At 41.4% G+C, this 13466-nt stretch overlaps 1 protein-coding gene across 1 annotated transcript in view; it reads left to right on the top strand.

The window, feature by feature from the left end:
- LOC132654711 (baculoviral IAP repeat-containing protein 1b-like) overlaps positions 1 to 12309 on the top strand; it is a 48203-nt gene extending 35894 nt beyond the window's left edge. The window contains exons 7-8 of the mRNA XM_060385630.1: positions 5012 to 5179; positions 11100 to 12309. Of these exons, the coding sequence (XP_060241613.1) occupies positions 5012 to 5179; positions 11100 to 11464 (533 nt within the window). The 3' untranslated portion in view covers positions 11465 to 12309. The remainder of the gene's footprint in view (positions 1 to 5011; positions 5180 to 11099) is intronic.
- The last annotated feature ends 1157 nt before the right edge of the window (positions 12310 to 13466 follow it).

Here is a 13466-nt window from a genome sequence, read left to right as displayed (position 1 = left end):
GTAATATTCCATTGTGTAGATGTACCACAATTTCTGCATCCATTCTTCAGTTGAGGGGCATCTGGGTTGTTTCCAGCTTCTGGCTATTACAAATAAAGCTGCTACAAACATGGTTGAGCAAATGTCCTTTTTGTGTAATTGAGCCTCTTTTGGATATATGCCCAGTAGTGGTATGGCTGGATCTTGAGGAAGTGCTATTCCTAGTTGTCTGAGAAAGCGCCAAATTGATTTCCAGAGTGGTTGTACAAGTTTACATTCCCACCAGCAGTGGAGAAGGGTTCCCCTTTCTCCACAACCTCTCCAGCATGTGTTGTCACTTGAGATTTTGATCTTGGCCATTCTCATGGGTGTAAGGTGAAATCTCAGGGTTGTTTTGATTTGCATTTCCCTAATGGCTAGTGAGGTTGAGCATTTCTTTAATTGCTTCTCTGCCATTCGGTATTCCTCTACAGAGAATTCTCTGTTTAGCTCTGTTCCCCATTTTTTAAGTGGGTTACTTGGTTTGCTGCTTTTCAGCTTCTTTAGTTCTTTATATATACTGGATATGAGTCCTCTGTCAGATAAAGGGTTGGTGAAGATTCTTTCCCAATCTGTAGGTGTTCGCTTTGTTTTGATGACGGTGTCCTTTGCTTTACAGAAGCTTTTCAGTTTCATGAGGTCCCATTTATTGGTTGTTGCTCTTAGAGCCTGTGCTGTTGGTGTTCTGTTCAGGAAGTTTTCCCCTGTACCAATGAGTTCTAGGGTATTTCCCACTTTTTTTTCAAGCCGATTTAATGTGTCTGGTTTTAGGTTGAGGTCTTTGATCCACTTGGACTTCAGTTTTGTGCAGGGTGACAAGTATGGATCTATTTTCATTTTTCCCCATGTAGACATCCAATTAGACCAGCACCATTTGTTGAAGATGCTATCTTTTTTCCATTGTATGGTTTTGGCGTCTTTGTCAAAGATCAGGTGTCCATAAGTGTGTGGGTTTATTTCTGGGTCCGCTGTTCGGTTCCATTGATCCACCATTCTGTTTCTATGCCAGTACCATGCAGTTTTTAAAACTCTTGCTCTATAGTACAACTTAAGATCAGGGATGGAGATACCTCCAGAAGATCTTTTATTGTAGAGGATTGTTTTAGCAATTCTGGGTTTCTTGTTATTCCATATGAAGTTGAGAATTTTCCTTTCCAGGTCTGTAAAGAATTGTGTTGGTAATTTGATGGGCATTGCATTGAATCTGTAAATTGCTTTTGGTAAGATGGCCATTTTTACTATGTTAATCCTACCAAGCCATGAGCATGGGAGATCTTTCCATCTTCTCATATCTTCTTCTAATTCTTTCTTCAGAGATTTGAAATTTTTTTCATACAAGTCTTTGACTTCCTTGGTTAGGGTTACTCCGAGGTACCTTATGTCATTTGTGGCTATTGTGAAGGGTGTTGTTTCCTTAATTTCTTTCTCAGCCCTTTTGTCTTTTGTATACAGGAGGGCTACTGATTTTTTTGAGTTAATTTTGTATCCTGCCACTTTGCTGAAGGTGTTTATCAGCTGTAGGAGTTCCCTGGTAGAATTTTTGGGGTCACTCACGTATACTATCATATCATCTGCAAATAGTGATAATTTGACTTCTTCCTTTCCAATTTGTATCCCCTTGATCTCCTTCAACTGTCTTATTGCTCTAGCAAGGACTTCCAACACTATGTTGAAGAGATATGGAGAGAGTGGGCAGCCTTGTCTTGTCCCTGATTTCAGTGGGATTGCTTTAAGTTTCTCTCCATTCAGTTTGATGTTGGCTATAGGCTTGCTGTATATCGCCTTTACTATGTTTAGATATGTGCCTTGTATCCCTGATCTCTCCAATACTTTGAACATGAATGGATGTTGGATTTTGTTAAATGCTTTTTCAGTATCTAGGGAGATTATCATGTGGTTTTTTTCTTTCAGTTTGTTAATATGGTGGATCACATTGATGGATTTCCGTATATTGAACCACCCCTGCATACCTGGGATGAAGCCTACTTGGTCATAGTGGATAATATCTTTGATGTGTTCTTGGATTCGGTTTGCAAGTATTTTATTAAGTATTTTTGCATCAATGTTCATAAGGGAGATTGGCCGGAAATTCTCTTTCTTTGTTGAGTCTTTGTGAGGTTTAGGTACCAAGGTGACTGTGGCTTCATAGAATGAATTTGGTAATATTCCTTCTGTTTCTATTTTGTGGAATAGTTTGAAGAGAATTGGTGTTAGCTCTTCTTTGAAGGTCTGGTAGAATTCTCCGCTGAAGCCATCTGGTCCTGGGCTTTTTTTGGATGGGAGACTTTTGATGACCGCTTCTATTTCTTTGGGGGATATAGGTCTATGTAGTTGATTTACCTGGTCCTGGTTCAGCTTTGGTAAGTCAAATCGATCAAGAAAATTGTCCATTTCATTTAGATTTTCAAATTTTGTGGCATATAGACTTTTGAAGTAAGTCCTAATGATTGTTTGGATTTCCTCAGTGTCTGTAGTTATATCCCCCTTTTCATTTCTGATTTTGTTGATTTGGGTGGTGTCTCTCTGCCTTTTAGTTAGCCTGGCTAAGGGTTTGTCGATCTTGTTGATTTTCTCAAAGAACCAGCTCTTGGTTTCATTGATTCTTTGAATTGTTTTATTTGTTTCCAATTGATTGATTTCAGCCCTGAGTTTGATTATTTCCAGCCGTCTACTCCTTCTTGGTGTTTCTGCTTCTTCTTTTTCTAGGGTTTTTAAGTGAGCCATTAGGGTGCTTGAATGAGCTGTCTCGAATTTCTTCTTGAAGGCACTTAGTGCTATGAACTTTCCTCTTAGCACTGCTTTCATTGTGTCCCACAAGTTCGGGTATGTTGTGTCTTCATTTTCATTGATTTCTAGAAAGACTTTAATTTCTTTCTTTATTTCTTCCCTGACCCAGCTGTCATTTAGTAACAAGTTGTTCAGTTTCCATGTGTGTGTAGGCTTTTTTTTGTTATTTCTGTTATTGTTGAGGTCCAGCTTTATTCCATGGTGATCAACAAGATACATGGGATTATTTCAATCTTCTTGTATCTGTTGAGGCTCGCTTTGTGACCCACTATGTGGTCTGTTTTGGAGAAGGTTCCATGAGGTGCTGAGAAGAAGGTAAATTCTTTTGTGTTTGGGTGTAAAGTTCTGTAAATGTCTGTTAGGTCCATTTGATTCATGACTTCTGTCAGAGACATTGTTTCTTTGTTTAATTTCTGTTTGGTTGACCTGTCCTTTGTTGAGAGTGGGGTGTTGAAGTCTCCCACTATTAATGTGTGTGGATCTATATGTGCTTTAAATTTTATCAATGTTTCTTTCACAAATGTGGGTGCCCTTGTATTTGGGGCATAGATGTTCAGGATTGTGATGTCTTCCTGGTGGAATTTTCCCTTGATGAGTATGAAGTGTCCTTCCCCATCTCTTTTGATTAATTTTGGTTGAAAGTCTATTTTATCAGATATTAGAATGGCTACTCCTGCTTGCTTCTTGGGTCCGTTTGCTTGGAAAGTCTTACACCTCCTGGCTAGCACAGTTCACCCCTGAAGGATGTCGCAGAGGGAATGAAAGCAGGAACCTGGAGGCAGGAACAGGTGAGACCAGGGAGGACTCTGGCTTCCTTTCCATGGCTGCTTACATATCTGCCTTCTTCTTCAACTCTTGACCACCTACCCAGAGCAGCACCACCATCCCCCCTGAGTTGGCCCCTTGCTCATCAATCATTAATTTAGGGGATTTTTTTTCCAATTTTTTCTCTCTTCCCTAATAACTCTAGCCTGTTTCAAGTTGACAGAAACCAACTAGGAAAAATATCTCCTATTAGTTGTGTTTAACATTAGGTAATACTTGGTTATTTTCAGTACAGGCTTCACCTGACTTTCATTAAATTTGTTTATCATTACTTAGAAGTTTTGATAGTCCTGTAAATGTTCGTTTTTTTTTTTTTTTTTTTTTTAATTTTATAATCATAACTAGTCTAGTTCTTGTCTTTAGCTGTGTGTTACATGCTTAGGAATGCTTTTCTTGTCTATATCTGAATGTTTTTTTGTTTTTTACTGTGTGTGTGTGTGTGTGTTTGCAGATGTGTGCATGGGCACGGAACCGTGTCAGAGCATGCATATAGGGGGGCAGAGACAACCTCAGGAAAGCCATTTTTCCCTTCCATCCAGCCTGTGGCTCTTAGGGATCAAAATGAGGTTGGCAGGCTTGGTACAAGTCCTTTTTCTCACTGAGCCGTATTCCTGTGCCATACACCCCTCTTGTTTAGGAATTTCCTGCTCATATGGCATTTGAGACAGAGGCTCAGTGTTCTGAGACAGATCCCTTCTACAGGCTAGGCTTCCCTGGGACTTACCATACAACACAGGCTAGCCTTGAGCTATGGTAACCCCCTTTTTTCAGTCTCCCAGCCACTGAGGTCATATCTGTGAGCCACCACACCTTCTTCGTGTTTAACCTGCTGAGGAAATTCCCTGCTGTGTTTCATGGTGGCTTCTTCATTATACTTCCCCACCCACATGGTGCAAATCTCATTTAGTCTTATTTTTCCCTTTCATCTGCTTCATCGTAAATATATTCTAGTAAGTCAGTAAGTCATATTTAAGGATCCATGGTGAAACCCAAGGTTGTGAAAATTACTTGTTCTCTTCTAAGAGTTCTAGTGTTAGTTGTTATAGTTGTCATTAGTTCACTTTGAGTTAGCTTTCATGAATTGGAAGTGAGAGTCCAACTGCACCCTTTTCGCATGCGCAAAGTCAGACGTTCCCATGCTGTTGGATGGAGAGAAGCTTTATTTATTTCGTAAGTTTAGAGACCAGTATGGAGCTTTCCCTGTAGTTTATGATCAGCAGATACTATAGCTGACAGTATCTTCCTGGATGTGCTTCCTAGACTGGTGTTAGGAAGTCTAATAAACTTCATCTTGAAAGCATGAAAATGGCTGAAGGTTGCAGCACACTTGAGAACTTCCACTGGGGACCTTGAGTGATGAGAACTATGTGCTGCTTTCCAGATCAACTCTTTGCTAACTTGAACAAGTTCCCCGGCCTGAAAGAACTGTCTGTGAGACTAGATGGCAAAGCAGATGTGCTTTCAGTCCTTCCTGGAGAGTTCCCAAACCTCCACCACATGGAGAAGTTATCCATCCAAACTTCTATGGAGTCTGATCTCTCCAGACTAGGTAAGGATGGTGCTTGGATTTAGTCATAGTAATTCTGAATATTATATCACCTTTCATCACTTTTTAGATACTCCTTATCTCAACAGTACTGCTCTGAGTCATAGGTAATGTGTTTGACCCAAATAAATTTTATTTTTCCTTTCATAGTCAACATATTGCCAAATTTTGTTTCTCTGAAGACATTAGATCTTAATTGCCAAAAATTTCCAGATAAGAAAACATCAGATTTGTCGAGCTATATTTTAGGTAATTGGACTGGAGAATTCGATACTACGATGGAGCAGCTGAGAGTGGCCATTGTCACAGTAAATTCTACCAGAGTGGACGCAGGACTAGCCACAGGATTATCAACATGGATTGATGCAGCCATGAATCATCTGAAGGAATGGGCGGGCATGGGAGTGTTAGCAGGCCTTCTGGTGTTGGTCTCCTTGGTTTGCCTGTGGTATATATGCAAGATTAGAGTCTCACAACAGTGTGATGCAGCCATGATCATTCAGGCCTTTACAGCCATTGAAGCAGGACATTCTCCCCAAGCATGGTTGGATACCATAAAAAGCTAAAATGATATGCTCAGGATGCGAGGCTAAGCACTGCACTCAGGGTCAGCCGCTTTGGACCCAGAGAAGAGCATGTCTGATTGCATGCGGGTTGATGCCCCAGGTCCCGCCTCTGAGAAAAAGGTATTGGACGGGTCTGATGCTCTTTGGGTGGATGACACCTAAATGAACATCAGTACAAAGTCCCAATTTATTTCTAATATCAGAGATCAGACCTCTACTCTTGCTTGATGCGTCTAAAACAAAAAGGGGGAACTGTAGAGAGCTGCGGAATGCTATGCCTTAAAGATGGAGCTGGTTTCCGCCTTCCACCTTCCCGATGGTGAGTGCTCTCTGTCACGAACAACTCCACATTTGGCTAAGGTTGAGGATCTGGCTTGCTTCCATGTATGTGGACCTATCTGCATTGCCCCCGTGGCAAGCCTGGGTTGGCTACCCAGAGGCTATTTAAGCTGTGGGCTGGCTTTCCCCGGGGTCCGAGGATTGTTCAATGTTCCTGAATAAACTGCATTGAAAAAAAAAAAAAGAAAACATCAGAAAAGTTTGGTAAGTTTATAGAAGCGTTTCTTAATTTATTATTTTCCTCCCCCTCTTCCTCCTTCTCCTCCTCTTCCTCCTCCTGCAGTGAACTCACAACAAATCAAGGTGTGTACAGTTGTTCCTTTACTTCCATGACAGTTAGGTCCAGGAGGTGCTGCTGCTGTAAACACTAGAACGTCCTCTACTCTATGATACAAAATGGTGCAGTGTTTTCCCATGACCCCACACACATTCATATACTTTAAGTAACTTTTCCATTGCTTACAATGCATAATGCCATGTAAAAAAAATGTTACATTGTGTTTTCCTTTTTTTCATTTTAATTTTATTTTATTTTTAATTACACTTTATTTACTTTGTATCCCCCTCTAGTTCCCTCCCTCCTCCCCTCCCAATTCCTCCCTTACTTCCCCTTCTCCAAGCATGCCCCTTCCCAAGTTCACTGGTAGGGGAGGGTTTCTTTTTCTTCCTTCTGATCCTAGTCTGTTAGGTCTCATCAGGACTGGCTGCATTGTCTTCTTCTGTGGCCTGGTAAGGGTGCTTCCCACTCAGGGGGAGGTGATCAAAGATCAGGCCAATCAGTTCATGTCAGAAGCAGTCCCTGTTCCCATTACTATGGAACCCACTTGGACACTGAACAGCCATGGGCTACATCTGTGCAGGGGTTCTAGGTTATCTCCATGCATGGTACTTGAAAATCTGTGTTCAGATTTTCTGGTTCTGTTGCTCTCCTTGTGGAGTTCCTGTCCTCTCCAGATTTTACTCTTTCCTACTTCTTTCATAATAATCCATGCACTCTGCCCAAAGTTTGGCCATAAGTCTCAGCATCTGCTTTGATAGTCTGCAGGGCAGAGCCTTTCAGAGTGTGTTGTTCTTAAAGTAAGGAAGAGGGGGAAACGTCTGGATATGTTTAGCTCAGACACTTTAAAAAAAAATTGAACCTGTGGTTTGTGGAATGTGCTTATAGGTCATGCACCAGCCATGTTGGTCCTTTGGAGGACACCATGGTGATACTTAGTCTCACCGCCAGATACTATTGCTCTCATGCATCCTCATGCTTAAACTCATTAAATGCAATACTCTCAGACTCACTGACACCTTAGGATAGAAGTTGGTCATGGTGGCACTGTGTACCTCTATTGTTGGACACCCATTCTAGATGTGCTCTACCTGTTCTGTTTCAAAGGTTTCAGAATCTACACAAAAACTTCTATTTATGTTAAGAAAATTAATCTGTGATAAACCATACTGAGCACAATGATGAGTATAGACAATTTATATACTTTTTTTTTTTTTAGTTAAAAAAATGTTAGAAGGCCAGGTGGTGGTGATGCATCCCTTTAATTCCACCACTTGGGAGGCAGAGGCACGTGGATTTCTGAGTTAGAGGCCAACTATTCTACAGAGTGAGATCCTGGACAGCCAGGGCTACATAGGGAAGCCCTGTCTTGAAAAACAAACAAACAAAAGAAAGTTTAGAAAAATAATATGGTTTCATGGGAAGCACTAATGGGGAAAATGGAGGCAATGGCGATACGGGGTGCAGAGCTCTGTCTTCACAGTGCTTCCCAGACTTTTGTAGGAGAGGTGATCCCCCCCCTTTCTCTTCCCTTCTGCAGAGGCAGCTGCCTCATGTGTTTGCTTTGGCCTTGGAGGTGCTGGTAAAGCAGCAGGGACAACATCAGGCACTCTCAAGGCTACTGTCTCAGGTTGACTGTGTAAAACTCACACTGCGAGCATCAAGTTTCCCCACTGCTGGAAAAGAAAATTACAAGTATTAAAGCAGAATGCTGGTCAGGCTAAGGAAGCAACACTTTGAATTCCTGTGCCCAGCTTGTTAATGAAGCCTTAATGGAGTGGATTATATTTCCTTTTTTAAAGATGAGTGCACACACATACACACAAACAGTCACAAAGTGAATTTCAGGATTTCCCTCACAGAGGTCAGCCAAAATTATAGCTTTTTCAGGAAAAAGGCCGGAGATGGCTCAGCAAGTAAAAGGCCTGGCACCAAGGCTGATGACCTGAGTTGGATCTCTGGGGCCCAAATGATGGAAAGGAAAAGAGCCTACTTCCAAAAGCTGTCCTCTGATCTCTAAACCCCTAAACCCATACTATGCTACATGTATGCCAAAGTACATGCACATATGCACTCTCAAGTATGTACACACACACACACACAAAATACATATAGGTACATGCTGGAGTGCAGTGCCAGTGGGTTCAGAACCTGAAGGAGGAAGTGTGCAGTCGGTGAATGAAGACTTGCATCAAGGGATGCAGTTCACACACTCTGACACTGAGACAGCTCAGGCCACCCTTACTTGGGCTTTCTGCAAATCAGCAACCTGAATCAATTCCTCACCCTTGCTTGGCTTGCCTCTGAGTGTTCCTATTTCATCTTGGAACTAGAGATCCATCAAGACCTTCCTAACTTTCTGATAATCACATAGCTATTGTTTGGAACAGGTCGGTGGGCAAATTGTTGTCAGAACCAAGTTTCTATGTGGAGAGAACATCCAGACAATAGCTGATGTACCTAGATCAGGCCCTCACATTGGCTCAACCACATCATCATTAACAAACTCCCACAATCCTCAGAGACAAACCAGAATAGCCTGATCTGAGCCTTGCAAATGCAAGGCAAAAGTGAACCAAGCATTCCCTTGGAAAAGGCCAGGAGATTCTGCACTAATATCCTCTCAGGTCCTTGTCATGTGGAGACCCAAGTCCTCAGGCCTTGTAATAAGGGGAGCCGCCAGCATCACACTCACGCACCATTCCCAGAAGAGGCTTGGCCGCTGCCAAATGTAATTTAAGTTGTTTTTCAAATGTCAAAAAGAAAGAACCACAAATTGGAAATATGTGTGCAAACTCATAGTTTGTTATTCCATAAACACACAAGGATCTATATACATATATAGACATCTAGGTGTCTACATACAGGTATCTCTTAGGACTGTCACAGCGACTGTCTTTTCCAAAAAGTACTTTTCCAATATTTAAAGTGGTGATTTAACCAGGTGTGTTGGCATGTGCCTGAAATCTCAGCTCTCCCCGAAGGTATAAGGAAGGCAGACCACTCTCTGTAAAATGAAGACCAGCCTGGTCTGCTCTGTGAGTTCCAGGCCAGCCAGAGCCACATAGTAAGAGGCTGTCTAAAAAATGAATAAATAGAATAGAATAAAATAAAGGTAATTTAGCCAGGCATGGTGGTAGTACAGCCTTAGAATTGCAGCACTCACAGGCTGAGGAGGAGAATTAAGACATCAGGTTTGGGCTGGAGAAATAGCTCCGAGATTAAGAGTGATTGCTCTATAACCATGAGAACCAGATATAGGACTCTGGAGACTGCTGGCTTTTAGCCTAGTTGAGTAAATGCAAGGCTCAGGTATAGGGACAAACCTCTGCCTCAAGGGAAATGATGTAATATGATAAAGACAACCGATGCCTTCTTCTGGCTTTCCCAGGCATCATGCCCACCTATACAGTGTGTATATTACATGTACACATAAGACTTTGTCTCAAAAACAAGGAGGGAGGGTAGTAATTTATGATTTTCTTAAGAGTTTCATTTCTCTCCCCTTCAGAGGAAATCTGGGCAACATTAGCTTTGATGGCTTCTTTCTTTCTCTGTTTTTTTTTTGTTTGTTTGTTTGTTTTGTTTTGTTTTCTTTTGTTTTTTGTGTTTTCCAAGACAGGGTTTCTCTGTGTAGCCTTGGCTCTCCTGGACTTGCTTTGTAGACCAGGCAGGTCTTGAACTCACAGTGATCTGCCTGCCCCTGCCTTCCAGAGCATGGGGAATACAGGCATTTGCTGCTGGGCCCAGCTTTGTATAGCCTCATTCATCTCTGTTTATTATAAATCAATATTTTGCCTCATTCCTTTCTCTTACATTAGGTCTCAGACCCAGAATCTTACATTTTGAAGCAATAACCTCTGACCTTCTCCCTCTTGAGAAAAGCCCATCATTCAAAGCAATGAGAAATATCCCAACTATCACTGAACAGCCCTACTTAGGGCACAGCTGACACATTAGGGCTTCTGTCTTTAAAGTCAAGCTATAGCATGATTCTTGGTGAAATCAAACCTAACACTTGCTCAAATTAGGGGACACGGTTGTGACAATTAAAACTGAAGCAAAAAACACTGCTAGCAAAAACCCCACTTCCAGTCATAGACTTGGGTTAAGAACTTACTCTGGCCTGCCCCAATTTCCTCCAGAGCTCTAAGGAACCAGGGAGTCATTTGGGCACACTGGAGCACAGACACAAGGAAAAGACAAGCTTTTTGGAATAGCACCTACCCTTCTCTGCAAAAGGGGAGGCACTGTTGCCACAATTTCTCAGTCCCTTGTACTATAACCTCTTCCTATGTGCCCTGCCTTGGTGTATGTCATCCTTTGAAACCAGAACAGAAGTCCTCATTGCCCAGACAGCTAAAATGCTCTATTCTTGACTTCTGATTTCTTCTTCTTCCTTGCAGTTTGGCCAGGTGGTTCCTTATCAACTTCTCAGCTGTTCAGGGCTTTCAAAGAAATATCTTTAAAACACATTTAAAGCCAAACATTGTGGTATTTCCTTTAATCCCAGCTGTCAAAAGGCAGAAGAAGGCAGATGTGAGTTCTAGACCGGTCTCAGCTAAATAAGTGAGTTCTAGGACACCCAGGGCAGTGTAGTGGGACCTGGTCTTGGAAAAAAATATGATTAGCAATTTTCATTGGTGGTGGGTGTGAGGTTAGTTACAAATAACTTTGTAAGCTTTACTCAAGTCTTCATAGCATTGTGTCTTCATGAATATTTTGTCTGCTTTCTTTCCAGCCAAGGGAGCAACCAGCAGAGGCTTCCAAAACCTTGAGAACTTAGACATTTCAATGAATCACAAAATTACAGAGGAAGGATATAGACACTTCTTTCAAGCCCTCAACAACCTGCCAAACTTGCAAGAGCTGAACATTTCCAGGCATATCCCAGAACGAATCCAAGTGCAGGCCACCACTGTCAAGGCGCTGAGTCAGTGTGTGATGAGACTGCCCAGACTCACCAGGCTCAGGATGCTCAGCTGGCTCCTGGATGAAGAAGACATGAAAGTGATGAATGCTATGAAAGAAAGACACCCTCAGTGCAAATGCTTGATTATTCACTGGAAATGGATAGTGCCATTCTCTCCTGTCATTCAGAAGTGAAGGATGCAGCTGAAGGCTACCGACAGTTCTACAAACCCAATATTTGAATACATTTAACATTAACTGACTATGGGATAATCCCAGCATTTAGGAGACTGAGGCAGGGAGATCAAGAGGTTGAATTCACCCTGGGTTACATAACTAGTCCTTATTTTAGACCTAAATCAAAATCAAACTGTTTCATAACTATTGCATATACAAGAATGGCCAGGCTGGTAACTGTTTGAAAGCCTGAATACCTCCATGGAACTATGATGAACAGTGCCTTGGCAGTCCTTACATAGTCATGTTTAAAGATTAGAGCTTCAGTCACGTTCATACAGAAAACCCTCCATTTCCAAGGTCAGCCAGAAGGGAGGGGCTGGGGAAAGAACACTGATCTATGTAAAAAGCACAGCATGGAAGGAGTATTTGATGGAGGTTAGAAACAGTTATAGTATTGAATTAGTCCCACACATGATGAAGCATGAGTCAACTTCACCACAGGATGCAGCTGCCTCTTTCCAGGAGATGCTCTGGTCTTTGCATGGCTTTTATGTGTTCACCAGCCTTGGTGTGGCCATGCTAGCTAATGCCATCTCTCCTTTGACAACATGAGGGAAAATACGGGCTTAGAGATGCTTTTGTTCTAGAGGCTCTGGGGAGTTACATATGTTATGATAGCTTTATAACTTTTCTGGAAATCCACTCTGTTCAGGGTATAATCTCTTCAGGTTTTAATCTTATACCCTGAATTTCTGGGTATTTTAAACTTGATTGTGATAATTATTTGTCATTTCATAACTTTCGCCTCTCTAGAGGCAGTGAACCTGGAAGAAGAGAACCAATAAATAAGGTAGACTAAAGTCTCATGCACTGGCCAATTTTACTCAGAGCATCAGACAATTTATACTCTGATAGATAAGAAAAAAAAAAGTACTGAGTAAAGTTCTCATGAGTTTAAGCTATATATAATCATAAGGACAAGCTGCATTGTAGCAAAAACATTTTTCTGTGAACACCAGTTCTCAGCCTGTGGGTACTGACCCCTTGGAGGTCAAACAACCCCTTCACAGAAGTTACTCAAGACCATCAGAAAACATAAATATTTATGATTCATAACAGTAACAAAATTATAGTTATGAAGTAGCAATAAAAATGATTTTATTGTTGGGGTCACCACAACATGAGGAACTGTACTGAAGGGTCACAGCACTGGGAAGGTTGAGAACTGCTGGTAGAGAGGCATACAAAGGATACTTAAAACATGTAATAGAATAGCAGCAAACAATGCGTAATCTGATGGAAACCTGCTCCTATTCACTACATCTGGGAGGGGCACAAAAACACATTCCAAGAACAATTCCATCTTTTGAAGACACTGACGTCACAAGACACTTGTTTTCTTGGAGTGTTCTCATAAGCACTCAAGAATTCTCACACGACTCCCATCCTTAGACCATATTCCAACACATAATGTATATAAAAACACCTAAACACCTTAAATATATATGCTTTTTATTTTTGCGTTCTGAAATAAGGTTTGGAAAGGTTGAACATAAAAAATAATTAGCATTGGTTATCTCTGAGGACTGAGGAAGGTGGCATTCTTGATTATTATTTTTCTCCTTTTTGTATTTTTTTTGTTTTATAATTGCTTGTTACTTTAATACTTAAAGTAAAACTTTAGGGTTGGGGTGTAGTTCAAAGTGCCTACAGAGTATTCTTGAGACCCTAAGCACAATCTCCAGAACTGCCAAAGAGAACATAAGAAAATAACTATAAAACTTAAGTAAGCTAGGGCTGGAGGCTCAGCAGTTAGGAACACTGGCAGATCTCCCAGAAAACTCAGGTTCAATTCTCAGCAGTCTCATGGAGGCTCCACATTGATGTACATACAGACAAAACACCCATTCACATACATAATTTTTATAATTAAATAAAGTATCTTGTCATCAAAACAATAGCACACCCTCCCTCTGGGGGATGTGATCTCTCTGCTTATCTGATATGTCAAGACTTT

Source organism: Meriones unguiculatus, chromosome 6 (genome assembly GCF_030254825.1).
Source record: "Meriones unguiculatus strain TT.TT164.6M chromosome 6, Bangor_MerUng_6.1, whole genome shotgun sequence".
NCBI lineage: Eukaryota > Metazoa > Chordata > Mammalia > Rodentia > Muridae > Meriones > Meriones unguiculatus.
The sequence above is the reverse complement of the archived record's forward strand: the minus strand, read 5'-3'. Positions and strand labels throughout refer to the sequence as shown.